The sequence below is a fragment of the Amblyomma maculatum genome, chromosome 1 (assembly GCF_055883805.1).
Source record: "Amblyomma maculatum isolate TAMU_Amacu chromosome 1, ASM5588380v1, whole genome shotgun sequence".
Classification (NCBI taxonomy): Eukaryota; Metazoa; Arthropoda; class Arachnida; order Ixodida; family Ixodidae; genus Amblyomma; species Amblyomma maculatum.
The window spans coordinates 332,987,079-333,006,965 of NC_139344.1; the positions used below are offsets into that span (position 1 = coordinate 332,987,079).

General features: G+C 47.3%; 1 protein-coding gene across 1 annotated transcript in view; it reads left to right on the forward strand.

Moving 5' to 3' along the window:
- Nucleotides 1-19,887, forward strand: part of LOC146207447 (transmembrane protein 135-like) — a 66,661-nt gene that overhangs the window by 26,703 nt on the left and 20,071 nt on the right. Inside the window, exon 2 of the mRNA XM_084587480.1 lies at nucleotides 18,676-18,803. Coding sequence (XP_084443606.1) covers nucleotides 18,676-18,803 — 128 coding nt within the window. The remainder of the gene's footprint in view (nucleotides 1-18,675; nucleotides 18,804-19,887) is intronic.

The window sequence follows — 19,887 nt, forward strand, 5'->3', positions numbered from 1 at the left end:
CTAAAGCGGAGGGAAACTCACGTTCCCAACTGAATGAGAGCATTTGCGATCGTGATCTTGGCTGTTCGTATAGGTCGCGGTGCCCGCAGGTAGAGAAGGTGCGATGGCAGAGGCAAAAACGCGAGCGTGTGGGATACGGAAGTGTGTCAGGCACATCGGGGCGCTCCGTTTCCGGCGGAGGCGGAAAAAGTGGAAGCTGCTACAGGTTTCTGTACTTACTACGGCATGACAGACGTTAGCAGGATGTGCGGAGCCGTATGGTGTTCTGGCAGGCCGACGTAACGTGCTAAGCAGTAGCCGAACTTTCCAAAACCCTTTTCATTTCTTGGTTTCTTGCTTTCTGGTGTTCGTGACGCACAAGAGTTCAGTGACAGTGTCGACCGTGAAAGAGAAGGAAGGTTTAGTTTACTGACGTCTCGATGAACTTTTTTTCCTCTCTGCGCGGAACCACGACAGAACACAATACCAGCGACCTTTATATTTACACGCTCGTCACCGAGCGTACCAAAATTAGGTTGTCCAGGGACGCATCCGTTGTGAAAGAAAATAAACGGCATCGCGTGGTTTTTCATATTATTATTATTATTATTATTATTATTATTATTATTATTATTATTATTATTATTATTATTATTATTATTATTATTATTATTATTATTATTATTATTATTATTATTATTATTATTATTAATATTATTATTATTATTATTATTATTATTAATATTATTATTATTATTATTATTATTATTATTATTATTTATTTATTTATTTTCATAATATGTTCGGGGTTTTCAGTATATTCAGTAGCGTTCTAAAGTAAGATCGTTGGTAGTCTACGTTTTCCTTGTCGGAGTCGTCTTTGAATATTTGACGTTTCCGATTAACAATTATGCGTCGTCGATGTTTGGTTGTCATGAAAGTGAATTGGTTTTCTTGCTGAGAGACGGTAAGCGATTTTTCCAGAGGCGCCGAGTTACAGACTGCACTAAGAGCTGAGAAATCACCTCTTTTTTAGATCTTTCAGATCGTCGGAATCGATTGCGACGGGCTATGCATAAGCCGGTTGACTCATGTTGAAGCTGCAATTCTCAGTTATTCCTACCATGCGAACAGGTTATGCGGATTCAGCGAAGCCCATCAGTGTATAGTACAGGCGCCCAAATCTTTAACTGGCGTGCGCGAGCGGCGACTTTTCTGTGCGTCAGCGCCCTATGACGGAGCGAAGTTGGAAACAGGATGAGGCTAAGCGCATGCTCACAAAGCACGCTCAGCTGGACGCGTCGTCTGCCAGGCTGTTCCGTCCAGCTGAGCGTGCTTTGTGAGCATGCGCTTAGCCTCATCCTGTTTCCAACTTTGCTCCGTCATATGGCGCTGACGCACAGAAAAGTCACCGCTCGCGCACGCCAGTTAAAGATTTGGGCGCCTGTACATACGCGCGGTGGAAGAAACTGATATTCTGGTTACGCCGGCTCCACCAGTGCAGTGTGTGCCATAAATTTCAGAATGCAGTGGGCGGAATGTAAGTGCGAACTTATTGCTTTCAGGATTGAGTAACCTAGCTGTGCATGCAGTGTGGACTGCAATGCGGAACTTCCAGTAATTCAGAGTGCATTCGAATATTAAAAAATAATGCCTTCTCCACACAAGCACATACGCATCACTCACACACTCACTGACTCTCTCTCACCCCCCCCCCCCCCCCCCCCACACACACACACACCACACCACACCACACCACACCGCGCGCACTCACGAGCGCACACACGCGCGTGCAAAAGAAAAAAAAAAAAGCCTAGGAGCAGAGATGAGTATTTTGGGATTGCCTGCAGAGGAGTCTTGCAACACTAAAAGGAAAGCAAGACACGATAGAAAGCAGGTGTATTCGATAATGTGTGGCGCTGAAGGGAGAGGTGTAGTGCAGTTGTTGTTACGGGGGCTGTCTTCAGAGTGTCCGCATATTCAAGAATCCCAGAGGCTTGCTTTCATACAAGTCTCTCGCGAATCCCACCAGTAAATCTCTCTGCATTTGCACTGCTTAATGCCGGGGAGTGGTTATACGCTTTTGTGTTGGCTGCCATTTTTACGTCATCTACTTCGCTGCCACGAAAGGTGTTTGTGTATAATCGCATATACTTTACGCAACCGCTCCCACCTGTGGCGTTCAACATAGCAGCTGCACAGCTTCAACAACATCTCAGCGGAATTTATCTTAAACAGCCGTATATTCTGGTAGATGCAGTTGTAAAGGCGTGTCACAGAAAGGGCGCAAAATGTAACGTCGCCTCTCTCTTTAAAATATATACAGTAGTGCATTGAGAACCGTTGTTCAGTTAGGACTGCTGTCACAATACTTGAGTAAACACATGCGTCTGATTCCTCCTCCTCCTCCATTCGTTCTGAAATTGAGTTATTTTTACCTCTGGCTGTTTTGCGGAAAATTCCGCACTCTCCATGTGAGGTGCCCCGATGCGTAGAATCGGTCATTCCAAAGCGTACACGACGCCGTTCTATGGAACACCATTAACAGGTTTGGGTATCAGATTCAGGCAGTACTTTAGTTCACCTTAAAAACTTGCCAGAAAACTGAACACAGGGGAAGAGAAGGGCACAAGCCAAAGCTGGTTAAAGGAATTTTTATTGAAGGAACGGAGTCTGGATAAAACTACGGAAAATCGCCTTCAGTGTACACACAAAACGAAGTTCACCAAAGTATGGTGTTTATTGCGTCTCGTTGCCTTGTAGACGAAAGTAGTACGTGCAGACAGGCAGAGATCGAAATGTGTGTGCCTGACTGAACACACCAATTCTTTAGGAGGGAAGGCGACTTCTAATCTGGCACTGCTCTGTCAATCTTGTGAATGCAAATAGGCGGACGACCCATCTCTTGAGTGGTTTATGGCAGCGACAAACAAATATATGGGAGATAGTTGAGGCATGCTATATTGCAAAGGTTAAGGGCACGTGTTTAGCCAAGCCGTCAGTCAACCTTAACCGTAAGGAATTTGCTTCTTTAGATGATTTAGCACAACGGCCGCCTTCGTTTGTTTTCCCGCCTTTCACTGCTTCGGGTCTTTTGTCCGCGCGAAAATCTCTGCACGAGTTTTCCTTTTCCTCTTTCCTTCAACCGCCAGTCCAGCCTTATCTTGTGCTCTTCCCTTCCTCTGTGTTCCGTCTTCAGGATGGTTTTAAGATTAATCAGTACTAACTTGCCCAGTCATCAGCCCAGTGCTTTAGTTGGCTGACAAGTCATCACATTCAAAGAATTCGTTCTTTCTCACTGGTTTGCCCATGGGCACAGCTATTCACTTGCGAATGATGTTCTCATAGGTGTACCATGACCGCGTATATAGGTAGTTATTTTGTTTAGAAAGTAAAAAAAAAAAAGTAACTAACTTTATATAGATTTTAGCATAGGGCTGTAATGGGGGCTAGGGCGGATACCAAGTAAGCGGCAGAAAGATTCAATTCATTCTCTAACCAAATACGTTAGCTAACTATTCATTTTCATTTTAGAGGTATATTGTTTTACAGTATAAGAGCTCGTCCTCCAAGTAGTATAGTCACCAAAACTTTTCGCAAAAAAAAAAAAAAATTGTACCGCGCGTTACAAGGCCCAAAATCCACCACTCTGATAGGCGGGTTCCCACAGTAACACAGCGCCAGCGGGCACGTCCGGCAGCTTAGCCAATGCGCGCTTTGTGGCTGGACTGCAAGCTGCGCGCACTAGCTACTGACGCGGTGGCTATGAGCGAGGCCGCCGCACCTCGTCTTGCTCTGAGGAGATGCTAGCAGTGCGACGAAGCGACGAAATCTCTGGGTGGAGCGATATTCGCACGCGTTGTGTTACTGTGTGAATCCGCACACCAGGGTGACATTCGTGGGTCTTGTAACACGCGCTAATTAACACGAGCTAAAATTAATAAAATCTAATTGTAGCGGTCTGCATCTTACCTGGTGACTGCCATAACCCCCAATATAGCCTCGGCATGAAAATAAATATAACGCCAGTCAATTTTGTCTTAAAAATTTGGACCTAAAAAAACAACCGGTAGGCGTGCCTACGGCTGCGCCATTCAGACTATCGCTGCCGCCCAGATATCGGCGAGAATTACGCGACGACGTGCCATCTCTTGATTAACTTAGGTTAACAAAGGGAGCTTGGATTTAAGGTGAAAATTCTTTTTCAAAGCGTAAGCTGATATATCTGAAGCTTTCGCCGGAGAACGTTGACGGTCATATACGCGCAGACCATCGACATTCGTGTCACGTGACGGCGGGCTCTTTACGATTGTTGTACTCACTCTGGTGTCCACACAGTATTCAAATATAGGTCTTGCCTGTATATATTTAACACGGTAACAAAAGACTTAACAGCGAGGCATCTCTCACCGAGTTGCACTTTACGCAACAGGGCGTGCACAACTGTCTTTATTATTATTATTATTATTATTATTATTATTATTATTATTATTATTATTATTATTATTATTATTATTATTATTATTATTATTATTATTATTATTATTATTATTATTATTATTATTATTACAAAGGCCTTCTGTATTTAAACTGCTCCTTCGTCAGAACGCGAAGATTTCGGAAACTTGTGTTGATCCGTGTGTCAGTCCGCATCACTGACGCATTTTATTTGTGAGGTAGCTGAGGGATATTATAAGATATTGTTACTGAAATATTCATAGAATGATCTAAGCGTAGCGTAGAATGATGCGTAGCGAAATATTGCTTGTGAAATAAGATTGCCACAGAAAACCTAGGGGTGCGTTCTTGAAAATAGCAAAAACTACAAGCATGCAAGTAAGAACAGGATGATATCAGATTGTTAAGGTGAAGTTGTTCGATATGTGGATAAATTGCGTTCAAAATATTTCTCCGAGAACTTGTCAGAAATATCTGGGCATGATCTCAAGAGAGAGAGAGAAAAAGAAAAAGGAAACGTTTAAACGACTGTATTTTTCGGGCCACATTGTGTACTGAACCAATTGATTGATGAGCCGCATGTCTTGCCATTTTGCATATATGTAAGGGAGAGCGGATTGATCGAGCCATAGAAAGCGCTCATCCATTCGCACATTGTGAGGCAATAGTCGAGGAAGGAAATGGCAAAACGTCACATTTTTGCGCATAAACATTCTTATCGCTTGAAATATTCAGCATCGAGTGTTTGAGTTCCAGGAGTCACTTATTTTGCTGGTTTTTTACTGCGTTAGTGTTTTTGTTTAGTACTTTTTGGCGACGAAACCGCCTCATGGCACTGAGGAAACAATTGACTATCCATTTTGTGTGTGCGCTGTGCTCAAGAACACCCCAATCCTCGCCGTGTCATTAGAAGAAACTTTTCTAGTGCTGGGGGGGGGGGGGGGGGGGGGGGGGGACCGCGTCGAATTTTAGCCAGGACGATTTTTAATCCAGGAGGCTCTTTTGTTTCCTGCACGTTATGGCAAGTCCAGCGCGACAGCTCGTGACTCGGACCAAACGCATGTCGTTACCCGACATCCTTGGTTAATCCCTCTTTCCTCTCGAATGTTTATATCTGATCTTCTCTCCCTCTCCCCTGAAACACCTTTCATGTTAGCCCCGCCGCGGTGACCCAGTGATTAGGGCGCTACTGCTAAACTCAAGGATTCGGGCTCGAAGTCCTGCTGCGACGGGCCGCTTTTCGGTGGAGGCGAAAAGCAAATCGCCCGTGTGCTGTGCGATGTCAGTGCACTCTAAAGAACCTCAGGGGGGTCGAAATTTCCGGAGCCCTCCACTACGCTGTCTCCCATAGCCCGAGTTGCTTTGGAACGTTAACCCTTATAAACGAAACCATCGATGGGATCATTTCCAACGAACCATTGCTCCCTGATGTAAATGTCACAGCATGAACATCCACGCCGCTGAACGTCATCCTCATTCTTTCAAATCCGTATGCGCACTACCTATACCTGAAGGAAACACTTGAAGTAGCCTCGTCGGTACAATATCAAATCCGGATATTTTTTTCAAATACTGGAGAGATAGCGCTGCGATCATGATAGCATCTGCTACCACCCCGTTTCAAAGGGGACGCTCTTATTTTCCATCCATCCATCCATCGGTGAAGCGGACGTCGACCTCGCCCCGCCGCTTTTTCCCGCGGAATGATGGAAAATGTCGAATATTCGCGTGACCCGGTCGAGCGCGAGAGCGGCGCCAAGAGGCTGCTGACCGGCGAGCGTGCGGAAGGAAGCGAGCGGCATCTCGGCTAGCTAGCTTGGCCTCCCAAGCGGGTCACTGCGATTGTTGGGAGAGCGTCGTCGCGGCCCCCGGCCGGAAAGAAGGCGTTCGCGGCCCCTTCTACGCGTGCTGGTCCACATCCGCCGCCGCCCCGGCCGAGAGAGTGCGCGGCGTGGGGAGGCTTTTGCCGCCGAGTATCTGGGCTAAGTGACTCCGCTGTGGCTACCTACCTGGCCCCTCGCCCGTTCCAGGTTACGGGTATACTTGCGTGAGCTGATCGATGGCCGGGCACTAAGGGGCGACACTTTCACATTGAGCCTTCCCAGTGTAGTGTGTTCGAGACCGCACAACGCGGACTTTGTGATTAAGACGATGTACAGCCCCGCCGCAATTAGCGGGAGCACGCACGATGTATTTCGAGCGCCTCGCAGGAGCAATGAGAGCAGCTTGAGTCGGCCGAGAATGGTGGATTTTCACCTTATGATGGCAATTAGGTTTACTTCGGATAACGTGGTTTATATTAAGGTAGCTTTTTGTGTTGCCGCCTTTTATGCACCCCTGTCGCTGAGCGAAGGCGGAATAATCGCGGAAAAATAAGCGATGCAAACGGCGGCATCATTACCAGCGTAACTGCACTTACTGAAAACAAACAAAAAAAAATATTCCGGACTGTAACTGCACTAACCTAGTTACGAAAGGTGTTTTGCTGCCGGTCGCACTTCAATATAATCTCGCAATTCCCAACGCTTTGCTTTTGCCAGGAACTGAGCCCTGGTATGGTATAGTTCTCAGCATCGCTTTGAAGAACAAGCCGCAATGGCCATAATTTAATATCGATCAGGTTTTTGGAGAGTGTATACCCACCGTAAAAACTTCCCAGGTCTCCGGAGCTATTGTGTTCAGTGTATGTGACACCTTACTGCACCACTTGAGCCTCAGGAGAGCTCGATTGGCAGGTCTGTCGTTGGCGTCGCCACCGTATACTTACCACAGTACCCTTGGAATGACCCCCATAGTCTGGGGACTTTCGGAAAGGCTGCATACATGACACATGACTGGAAATTCCCAGCTTTGCAGCAGTAGATTACAAGTTGAAGTTTGGCGGAGGCTGTAAATGACAGCAAGCGTTATGAAAGAAGTTCCTGAGCTCTGCGCACTTCTATTTTCAAATATATTTCCCCTAGTGAGATTACGTTTTTGTGAGTTTTGTTCGCTACCTTTTTGCCACCAACTTCCTCCACCTAAATATTCACCGCTTTCTCAGACAGCAGCAGGTGCCTACGTTGTTTCCTCTTTGGCCGGGGACCACGGATTTATGAGCGCGCACACCTTGCATGTATGCTTGCTCGAATCCAGGCTAGAACGTTCGCCTGTACGGTGCCGACGCTTAATAATAATAATAATAATAATAATAATAATAATAATAATAATAATAATAATAATAATAATAATAATAATAATAATAATAATAATAATAATAATAATAATAATAATAATAATATAATAATGTTACGTATATGCCACTGAAGAGGACGACGATAGAAAGTGGAGTGAGAGACGACGAAGCTGAAGAAAAAAAAAAAAAATTCTTTGCTACCCAATTCTTGGCCGATCCCCCTCTGTGGGTATGTGCCATAACTTATTTGGACAACAACAACAACACCTGCTGTGTTCTGCTCTGCTGTGTTGTGAACACTTGCTCATCACCTGCTGTGTTTTCCTGTGCTAGCCTTCTGCCGCGTATCAACAATAATAATAATAATTAATAATGACACTACTACTACTACTACTACTACTACTACTACTACTACTACTACTACTACTACTGATGATGATGATGATGATAATAATAATAATAATAATAATAATAATAATAATAATAATAATAATAATAATAATAATAATAATAATAATAATAATAATATCACAGGAAGGGAAAGGCACAACATCTGTTACGCTTGTTTCTGTGAACACCTGAACCGCGCCGTAAGGGAAGGAAGGGAGGTGGGAGTGAAAGTGGAAAGATAGAAACAGAAGCTGCAATGGAGGGCTGCAGAGTAATTTCGACCACCTGGGGATCTTTAATGTGCGCTGACATCGCACAGCACACTGATGCCTCTTCGTTTCGCCTGCATCGAAACGCAGCCGCCGGCGGTCGGGATCGACCCCGGGTATTCCGGCACACTAGTGGATGCATGCATGTTAACCACTGCACCACCGCGGCGGGGCAACGCCGGTCGACGCTTCTGAGTCGGGATTTGGCACGGTTCTTCGTCACCGCCAGTCAGTGACGGTGGCGGCTTGCGATGAGCTTTTTGCGCGTGACCTATGTCGTCATGATGTGTCCCGCGTATCCCTCATCCTCCCCCGTAATGTGTCGTGCGCGCTTTTATCATTCTGTTGGCCGTGCGGCCCCGCCGGGAAAGACCGGGTACTCGCCTGATGGGGCTGGGACAGGTAGGTCACCGCCGCCTGCGGCGGGGTCTAGCCTGCCACCGAATTTTTATCTGTTGTAGGCCGTCATTGCACCCGCCACCGCTTCGGTGGTGGACGACGGCTGTTGTTGCGGCGCGCGTCTTTCTCTCCCTCTTCCTTTTTTCTTCTCTATTTTCTCTTCTGTCTGCACGTGGCAGCGGAGGTGGCTCAGCTACAGAGCCAGTAGCAGGCCCGTGCATTTTCTTTTCCTACTTCCTACAGCCACAACAACAGCCGGGAATTCGCTTTTGCATTGTGCGCGCGGCGGCCACGGCCCCGCTTTCTGGTGTTGCTGGGCTATGGGTTTGTACTGTGGTCTGGGGGAGCCAATGCAGTGTTTGTAATGCAGCGTTCTATATAGTAAACATTCGTGCTTTTAACTTGTGGTCTTGCTTCCCTCGGAGCGGAAGCGCGGGCACTCAGTGCATGCCAGCTGTGCCCTCGGTTTGCTCTGGCCCGAACCCGCGGTATGTGGGCGAGTTGCCACTCACCTAACAGCACGCCTTTGAAAAGTAACCCCACAATGTGGAGTTTCTAATTTCTGTGTAAATATTCACCATACTTTGATCACTTTGTCATGAGGCGAGCTGTCGAGTTACAGTAAAACAGTGCAACTACGTCGGCGGTGATGCCACAGAATAAAACCCCCTCAAAACACGCTGGCTCGGCGAGAGCTGCTTGTTATGCAGTATATGCGGGCAGTGCGTGGTGAGTTCTTTCGAACTGAGCATCGACAATACTGTACAGGCACCTGTCGTAGTGATCATGCAGCTCCGTTTGAATCGGCCTTGTCAGATGTGACCGACGTAACGTAGGAGTACGCGTCAACGCCGTACATCACGCACAGCCGCCGGGGTTGTCTGAAGGCGAATGGGACTTTAGCTGCAGCATCGCTGGCATGACCTTTGTAACTGCCCGTAGTGTGCACGGCACCATTGTCTGGCAAGTTAGTGGGCAGAGGCAGGTGTGCGTATACCCATGGGAATCGCGTGGGATATTGGGGGCCAGGTAAAGTACTCGTGGCTCAATATATAAATGGCGTTAGCGTTGTGTAGTGATACTGTCCCGTTATTGCTCCGTGAGTTTCATTTCAGTGTCATTTTTTCTGCGCTAGCCGTAAACTCTTTATAGCTGAATTGCGATCTGTTCTTCGACTTTTACGCTGCTACTTCGTATTCTAAGTTTTCGCTTAATCAGTTCAGATTCCGGTGTGTGACATGTAGAAGTAATTACATTTTGACGGGGATTCAGAGTCAGACTAATCAAATGGAAATTTTATGTTTTCGCTTAATTCTGTGCCCCGGCACAGAATATAGTTTTTATATCATTTCCTTTAGCTGGGAAGTTATCTTCATTCTCAGACACGCCTTTGGCAAATATGGTTAAACTTGTTTGCCGTCACTGTGCCGTTCACGTTCTGTAGCGCCGGTGTCAATGGCAGCGACAGCCGAAAGAGCAAGTGTGCAAGGAAAGAGGAGAGGTTTGAAATGCCGTATACATTTGTGCCTTCACCACTTAAAAATAACCCGTTTTCTAGGCCCGCGGGATTCCTTATATCGGTCTTCGATTTCCGATACCGGCGCTCTTCACCCCCTCCTTCCCTATGCTTCATACCGTGTCGGTGATGCTTATCGACCCACATTCTGAGCAAAGCGAAGGTCCGCGCTCCGGCTGATCGGCCTGTAAGCACACGGGTAGACGCCCGAGTTCAATCAACCGTTTATGGCATACAATGTCGCCCGGAGAGCGCGGACATCGCATACCGTTCTGTCCACGCTTCGGTGGTCTGTAAGCGGCTCGGTGATGCATCGCTTGACTGCATTGCCGCTCGGCCGTGCAATTCGCGGGTCAATCGCAGACGGCTGACAGTGCCCTCCTTTGCAGAGATCTGCCGAGCTTCGGAGGGGCGCTGTGCCTTCGGTTACGTACACGTACTGACTAATTAATTATATGGAAATATTCTATAAGGACACTGGACACCCGTTACCTAGATCCGGTTGCAAAGAATAGCCCATCTACCTTTGACAGACATTCAAGGGAGAAAAAAGAACGACTACGAACAGGACAAGCAGACCTTACTTGCTGCATTTTTTCATGCACGAAAGTGTCTTCAGGTAGAGCTGGCTGGGTAGTCGCGTACGAAAACAGAACGCCTTCTAGTCCGCTGTTAACCAACCTGCCGCCTTAATTTCTTCGGGGGGCGCGTTTCGTTAACCGCCTTAAGGGAAGGGAGGAAGGTGGGATTGAAAGTGGATAGAGACAAGAAGAGGTGCCGTAGCGGAGGGCCACGGAGTAATTTCGACCACCTGGGGATGTTTAACGTGCACTGACATCGCGCAGCATACGGACGCCTCTTCGTATCGCTTCCCCCGAAATGCAGCCGCCGGCGGTCGGGATCGAGCCCGGGTATTCTGGCACAATAGTCGGGCATCTAAACCATTGCACCACCGAGGCGGGGTAGGCACGTAAATGAAAGGTTGGAAGTGATGGTTTGGTTTGGTTTGTGGGGTTTAACGTCCCAAAGCGACTCAGGCTATGAGAGTGCTTTTCGCCTCCACTGAAAAGGGGCCGCCGAGGCCGGGATTCGATCCCGCGCCCTTGGCAACAGTAGTCGAGCGCCGTATATTGGAAATAGCAATTTTTCGCTCTGCTTGGTCAGTGCAATAGACCGAGTGCTCGCGTAGTCGTTTTTATGCAGCTGCTGTCATCAATTTGGCAATGCCTTAACGATATCAAACAAGCAGTCGCCTGCGTTTATTGATATTTTGACCTTTTGCGGGTTCCTTTGTGAAGCAGAACTATATTATTCGCTACTTCGTGTCTTGAATCCCAATCTCTTAACTTATCTCTAATGTCAGAATGACCGAAAAATAAAGGCCTGTCAAATTCCGCTTGTGATTGAGGGACTTTTTGAAGAAATAAGCCAGCGGCCAACATAAAATGCGCCTCGCACCCCCATCCCACGAAAGAAACGAACACAAGAACAAATTTGAGGGAGCTTATTTTTTGGCATCGAGGAGGCAACGGGCAAGTACACCATAGGGGAGAGAGAGAGTGAGAGAGAACTTTATTTCCAACTCAATATAAAGCGGAAAGTATGCCCTGCGTCAAGGTAGGTCACCAAACCCAAATGGTCCGCGCCAACTGGTCCGCCAACTGGTCCGAGACTAGTGAAGGCCGCCACTCTGGGGGAGGGGGTTGAGGTGATGGATGGGTAAGGTGAAATCGTAAAGCTAGACCAGGATGTGGATTCTGGCGTGTTTTTCTTTCCTTTCTTTTTTTTTTTTCTTTCACACTGAGCCTATTGTCACTGCTGTTAACGAATATGCTACAGTTAAATCACTAAAAGTACGTACAAACATATATCTTTACACCAAAAAGGCTTCGAAAGAACATTTCTCATAGAGATACGCATTGAAAGCTTCAGCGTGTGAAAACAAAGAATAGGAGAGTCCGGTAGCGGAAAGAATGCGTAAACGAGATTTCCATTGCACTTCGCAGATTTGGTTGCATGAATTGCGGTTCAGCTTTTCGGGGAGGAAGAAAGAGGTAGGAAAAGATAACCGCCGGTCAGTTATTGCACGTGCACCATATACGGAATTACGGCAATTTTCAACGCACTCACTCCAGACATCAGCCGCCGTCCGCTCAGTTGCAAGCTGCGCTCGCAGCAAGTTCGTGTCGTGTCAGTCTCTCACTCACCTCTTTCTTCGTCTCTATCATATTTTCCTTTAATTTTTTTTTTTTCACTAGGGACTAGCGTTATGAAAGGGAGGAAAAAAAAAAAAACAAGGAACGTAACTGAGACGGCAGACTCAAAACGAGAGTAGACCGTAACAACATGTCGAATTCGCATGGAGCTTGCAGTTAGGGGTGAGGGAGTATAGGGCAAATCGAGTGCATGCAAAAAACCCTCTCTTCCTTTCTTTCTTTTTTTTTTCTTTTTCAACCGAGATTTGCTCGGCCCACTGCGCACGGCCTATCGTGTGAGTGTGGAAGTAAGCGCTTCGCGCTTTCTGCGCCCGGCTTGGTCGTGTGCGCGCGCATGCGCTTGCTGTTTCGCTTTCTATAGAGTCGGCAAGCTCCTTCGTAAGACTTCCGCATAAGAAAAATCAAAGCATCAAGAAAAAAAACGGGGTTTTGCGCCTGCATGTTTGCCTGCCTATCTCTCAGCTAGCGACGCGGGCGCGCGAGAAAGGCGTTCCTGTTGCCTCTTCGTGTGTGCTGTACTGGCGTAGAGGTAAAAAAGAAAAAGAAAAAGAAAAAAAAAAGAAAAAAAAATTTTTTTTTCCTCCATGTGTACGGGTCTTCCTCCTTTCTGTTCCTCCGTGGGCTTCAGGGTCGCTCTAGCGTAAATAATGCTCTCTCGAAGTACGAAGGCAGCGCGCCGGGTGTCGTCAGACATGCCGCTTAGCTTCGTGTTATGTGTGCGGAGAGGCAGTCTCCGTAACCCGAGCCACATATAAAGCGCAAGCTTGTTCAGTGTTTGTCCACCGTGCTCAATGTTCGTGGGGGGGGGGGGGGGGGGGGGGGGCAAAAAGAGGTTCGTGTCCGACAAGAGCATGGTTTAGGTAACAGGGAAGAGAGAAAGAAAGGGGGGAGGATGCATCTGCACACCGTGCATCTGCCCCATTTACGTCGTGTATACTCGGTGCTTAAAATCTTATACATTGTTTTAAGAGCAAGCGAGATCATAGGAAGTTTTTTTCAAGCGTACATGATGTGGTGCGCAGCCAATCGGGCATAATGTGAGGGAACAATTATTTCTCTCAGTCTACGTCATTAACGCAGAAAAGGTTTTTCCGTGCTTTTAACGCGCATGTTCGCAATAGAAATTTAGAGATGACCGTAACCTAGACTATTATTTTATTTAAAAAATCATAATTAGTCCAGTGTTCAGAGATTTCAGCCACCGAATTTTACGCCCTGATTGCACGTGTTTGAAGGGGGCGGTCAGCTAGAAACTATAGTGCCCGCTGTATAGTGAACTAGAATATAGCCCGCTGTGATGCAGCTGTTGTACATGGCGTTTCGTGTGCCTATAGGGCAGGTAATGTTGATGACGTTTCCCCTTTCACCTACTGAAACCGAAGAAACTCCATGCGCAATGGCTGCGTCACTACGGGGAGGGGTTTCACGTCATTCTTCACTGCATGCCACTTTAGTTGGAAATTCGTAGACGGATATCCCAAGCGTCACCGGGAATTTACTGCATTGAATGGACAGGCTGATTGAGTTGACCGTTAGAAACGTGGCTTAAAGCATTTCTTGGGCCTTCAAGACGAGCAGCAATGTCATTGCTTGAAATAATAAGCGCGCATACGACAAACCCGATGCATCAATCCTAAAAAAATTAGAATAATTTGCCTTCACTGTACTCTTTTCGGTTCTTCTGGTTTCCCTAGTCTGCAGCGAATGGAATATGAACTTTCCCATATGGTATCGCGCATCCAACGTCTGTTATATTCGTTCATCTTTCTGTGAAATCAGTTTACTGATTGTGAATAATGCTCCGCATGCGAATTTTTTATGCTACTGTTTTCCGGTTTTTGTTCTGGCCTAAAACAGTAGCCAAAAAAGGAATTTTAACCCACTGTTAGTTTTTCTCAGGCCCTTCCTCTAGTAGCCCTTGTAAAGTTGGCAGTATCAGCGTTTAAACCGTGTCATTACCGAAGTGTGGAAACGAGACTGCATCAGCTTGATAAATGCGCAGTGGCTTTCATCACCTTGTGTGACATCCCCTGCGAGACCTAAGTCGATATAACCGGTGTAGTTGGGGGATGGGCGGTAAAGAGGCTCTACGATTCCGAGGCCGTTTTTATTCCTTACGGCTGCCCGAAACTGTAAACCCGCTATCGCACTTCGCGCACTGGAAGTAACGATCGCGCGTGGAGGTTGAAAATACAGGAAAGAGTGCTGAGCTGCTGACGTGTTTACACACAGGGAAAGTGAAGAATTGTAAGGATTTTCTCGACCCTGCCTCGTGTGATGGTAGCTCTCAATTTTCCTCTTACGCTAGCGCGCCTGGTTGCCAGAAAGTGATGGCCCGATGAAAGGAATAAATATGTTTGTTGCCGCTTGGCGGAAACAAAAAGCTCGACTAGCGCAGCTACGCGGCGAAATAAGGGTCGAGAGAAGCTTAATTGAACTGACGCTGCGCTGCAGCCTTCAGCGAAGGACGCCCGTTGTCTCTCAGCTTATATATACGGCGCGAAGACTCTTCCCGCTTGTCCAGCGGTCACAGGAGAGACAAGTGGACGTGCGTGTCCACTGATGCACACGGTAATTAAAAAGTAAATCCACGCCAGACAGAGAGAAATAAGGTACAGTTGCCTAAGTATCGCGTGTATCGCTGAAGCAGTGTCCACCACTGCGATGGCATCGTCGTAAATCGAGCGGAAGTCGATGCTGAACCGAACATTTGCAAGGCTTCACTTCGCGGTCATGTGTACGTCGCAACTCCCTTGGAAAGCACTGGAAACCTGTACGCGGCTTGTTACGTTGGTCTATGTCAAAGGCAATTGTGAGAAGATAACCCTTCCCCCCTCCCCTTTAGCATACGCCTAGCGGGTCGTCGCCACGCGTGTTCTTTCGACATGAACGGTTTCTACGAAATTTGTAACGGCATGAAAATTGCGCTCGTGAACGATTAATTACTATAGTACCTAGCTAGTAGCCCTTACAGTGCACGCTTTACGATAGCTTGCGAATTTTCTTCTTGCGAAATGCGGAGGTTATAGAGCTTTGTTATAGAGCGCTTTCAATGAGGCACATCTAGCGCAGCGTTACTTGCATGGGTCCACTTTATGCAGCCCAGGACACAGCAGATAAGAAACAAGAAAGCCGCACTGCTAGACAGCCCAAATCTGGCACTCTTGTAAGGCACGCCGAACCTGAGTCTCCGCACCGTGGCACCTGGTGGCGCTGACGACTGCGGCGCACTGAAGCTACTGGAAGCGTCTTTCATACGGACACCGCGCCTCTATTATGCCGCGATGTAAAGGGCGCGGTCGGTTACTAAAATAATAATATTTTTTTTTTCCTGGATGGTTGTATATTGTGGGCAGATTTTCTGAAGTTTCCTAACCTTCTGTCGTAGAAAATAAAAATAAAGTATCAGACACTCATGCTGCTGGCTGCCAACGGTCACTGAGGAAGGAGAATTCAGACCTTGGCGATCTCTTTCGGTAGGCGCCTAGTGTTATACGGTTCGGTCGTTAGCTCAGAGAATGCATAAGCGGCAGAGTCATGTTTCAGGAAAGGATGCAGATCTCGCTGTCACGTTCTTGGTCCCGCCCGAAAGGCATAATAAGGAAGTAGAAGCGGAGCAGAGAGGGAACACGCTGGCCCAGGCGTTGTGCAATTGTCCGCCCCTCCTCAGATCTCTCGGGAGCGAGTGCGGTCTGTGGGAAAGTTCGTGCACGAATACTGGCAAGTTTTTTGTTTTTACGAAAGGTGCTGGCGTCTGGGGCACTTGGTATACGCGGTCACACACGCGCACACAAAATAAAAACCAGCGGAAAGGACGTAAACGCGGAGAACGAACACTGGGACGACACTTTAGACTTAGGATCGTCAGTTATAAGGGCAGAGTTATCCTCTTGTCTGCTCGCATGTGTAGTACGTTCGCGAGCGCGTGTGCGTACTGGTGGGTCACTCACTCACTTTGGTTTAGCTTTCAATTAGAGTTCAACGCGTTCTAGTTCAATGTCTTCTGGGGAGTTTTACCTGAGGAACCGATTAGACATCAGCGTCCACATCAGCGCCCACATCAACGCAGCCACCGGCTACACTTGGAAGCTGTATCGGAAGCTTCGGAGTTGAAAGAAAAGCTCTTTTTTACAATCTAAGCATAGGCAGGGGTCAAACTACGGTTCCAACAACACATCTTCATGTGTCTGCGCGCAGCATCCTCCCCGAGATGTCTTGTACTCCCGCTTCTTTTTTACAAGGTAAAACAACGGAAAACAACCCACAGGACGCAGAAAGGTGAGACGAACACAGACGCCTGTGTTCGTTTCACCTTTCTGCGTCCTGTGTGCGGTTTTGCGCTGTTCGTTGGACTGCCAGAAGATCATATCAGTCGATATTGCCGACCATAAACCCTGACTGCTCATTGGAGGGTCAAATTCTAAAGTTAAAGCTCAGCTACTTTGGTCATCTGATGAGAAGAGAGGAGTCGCTGGAGAAAGATTTGATGTTGGGAAAGGTTGAGGGTCGCCGGAGAAGGGGTAGGCAGCGAACGCGATGGTTAGATGGCATCCTCGAGGCACTGCAGATGAAGTTATGTTATGTTATGTTAGGAAGATAGTGAGAGACCGGAAAGCGTGGCGTGACATGGTCTATATGGTCACGAAGAGTCGGACACGACTGAACGACTGAACTGAACTAACCTTGTGATGATCAACCAACTAGCCCGCAATGTGTTATTCTTTTTTTACATTTTCCGCCTCTTTTTTACCTTTCTTTAGACTGTCAGCCCCAGTTTAAAAAAAAAAAAGAAATAAAGGGGCGAGAAACTGGCGGAAGGAAACGAACCAGGGGCAAGAAAGACGCGCGAGCCCACTACGAAGCTGCTACGACAAGACACGCGCCTGCGTCGCCATAAGTATTTCCTTCCTTCCGCCCGTTCGTGTGGAAGTGTCGAAAGCGGAAAGAGCGAAGAAGACGCCTCCGTACTAGCGAGCTCGGCTGGCTGCGTGCTCACTCGTGTGTGCGGGTGCGAGTATGTGCGTTCTCTCGAGCGAAGGTGCGGAGCTTTTTGCACCGAGCGCGCCCGGCTACGCCGCGCGTAAAGTCGCCGCTCCGAGGGGAAAACTGCCATTTCCCGCACCAAAGCAACGGTTTCCAGACACTTCCTTCACCTGTCACTTCCGCCAGTTTCCCTGTACTTAGCGTGTACGGATGATGCTAGCAGTCAGCGAAAGTAATGTTCAGCCGTCTGGAATAGGAGTTAATTCACGATGGGCAGTTACGCACTGAAATATGTAACACCTGTCTGGGTCGATGGATGACCACATATCCCTGCCAAGGAAGACAATTACCATTAGAATGCGCAACAATGCGAAGTCCATGCAAAAATATCGCTAAAATACGCGTAATTGTTTTCATGGTGGTGCCTTACACGTCTTACAAAAATACGTCCGAACAAGTACGTTTAACTACATGAAAACACTGCAAAGTTCATCGTCACTAAGGATTTAATATCATCGCTGATCTGTGGGCGGTGAGGCTCTGCGTATGCTGGCTGCACGTTCCGCGTGGATGGCTTCGCGACTTCTCCCGTCATGGCTGACTGGTTGGCTAGTTCTCTCGAGCGTGATGCTCAGCGATAGAATAATATGTGTGTGTGTGTAGCGGGGCGACGGGGGGGGGGGGGGGGGGGGGGGGGGGGAGTATTCTCCATAGCTTTAATCGCAAAACCCGCCAGTGGCAGCGAGCTCCACTGCTCTATACGTGCATGCTACATTGAACTGGAATCGTTTGCTACAAATGGTAACTTTTTTAGTCTTCCTCACCCTAATACCCTGCGATGCACGATCGCCGCTTTCCTGGAGGCAATTTTGGTCGGCTTCATTGCTCGAGTAAACGTTGGCTTCCTATGGTGCCTCAACGATATTTACGTGGCTCATAATACTTTAAGCGCGCTGTAGTTGTTTAGGTCAGTTTTTCGCCTATTTTTTTTCTATCTCTAGCGCTTCCAATGTTCGCACTTGGCAAGCGTGCGTTCAATAGTCGAGACCTTGCGACGTGTTAACTGTATCGCGTGAATAGCCTTTTCTTTTTATTTTTAGCAGTTACAAAAGATCAGGAAGTTATTACAGGTTATTAGACTATTGGTGACATGGCCTTGCCACTTTTTTGTTCGGTGAAGGGCCGTACTCTGTACATGCCGGCTTCATAGGGAGCTATATTTCGTTCGCCTTCATTCGTATGTAACCGTGTATATAATTCTTACGCGCCCTTTACTCTCCAACCTCGCAGGCCTCCCTGGTGTACAGTAAGCGATACGATGGCAAGAGCATCAAGCGGACTCTGCAGGCGGTGCTCATCTCCTCATTCTTCCTGGGCTTCAATGCTTTTGCCTTTATTGCGGTCTTCTGCTCGCTCAGGTAGGTGAAAGGGAGCCGAATGGAGTTAAAATATAAAATTTTTGCTCCTGTACATCGCTGGCAGCATTTTCTAACGAAGTTAAGGCCATTGCAATTACCCAAAATGAGCTCGTCGTCCCTGAAGGGACCGAGTGTCTTAAAAGGTACCACCGATTCTTGAACCTGTATGAACCTGAAGCCCAAGTGACCGCAAGGCTGCCAACTCGGGCTTCGCCAGTGAGATGGGAGCATGAGATTCGAATCCAGCACTCCAGGACCCTTGGACCCCGGATCAGACTTGCTACTCTTGTCATTTTAAATTTAAAGTCGCAGAAGCACACGCGCACACATACACACAAGCGAAAAAAAAAACGGGACAGAGCGCCACTCACAACTCCCGCTTTTCTTCGCTTGTGTGTGCGTGTGTTTTTGGCGCCTTTAAATTTAAAATGATCAGCTATGCCAACTAGGTCAACAAGAATTTCTCTTATGCTACTAATAGGCCACGCAAGCATGTTCGTACAGAGTGGTTAAAGTGAGTCTTCATATCTCAGTCAGCTGGTCCTCCACAGTGTGGTATCTTAATACTACATGCCAATGCCTGTGTGTTGGATAATAGAGGCACGAGTTAAAAGGTAACTATAGAAGTGAGTAGCAAAATGTATGCGCGCAATCGTGGAGTCCGCGCAAGGGGAGTCGGCAAATGGGGAGTCATTAACGCTGTTACGTCATACCATTCAAGACGGGGCTCATCATGGCGGAGCCCTCCTCATCGGACAGATGTGTTTTCGCCTCACGTACGAAGGAATTTATTAATCGAAGCACATCGCAATCTACGAGTTCGGAGCAGCGTGACAACACAGAAAAATCAGACTTTGCGGCATTCAAATTCTGCGGCGCTTTTGTTCGCTTTCTTGCGTGCGAGACTGCTGCGTGAATGCAGGGTATTTTCCAACTCTGTTCCTCCAACAGTCTCACTGCTGTTTTCACTAATTTAATTGTAGCAAAGTAGATGTATAATATTCTACCAAAGTTGGTGTACTTTAATCTTCGGACGGCAGGACAATACAAGATAGTTTAATAAAGGCAGAAAACAGTGCTGTTG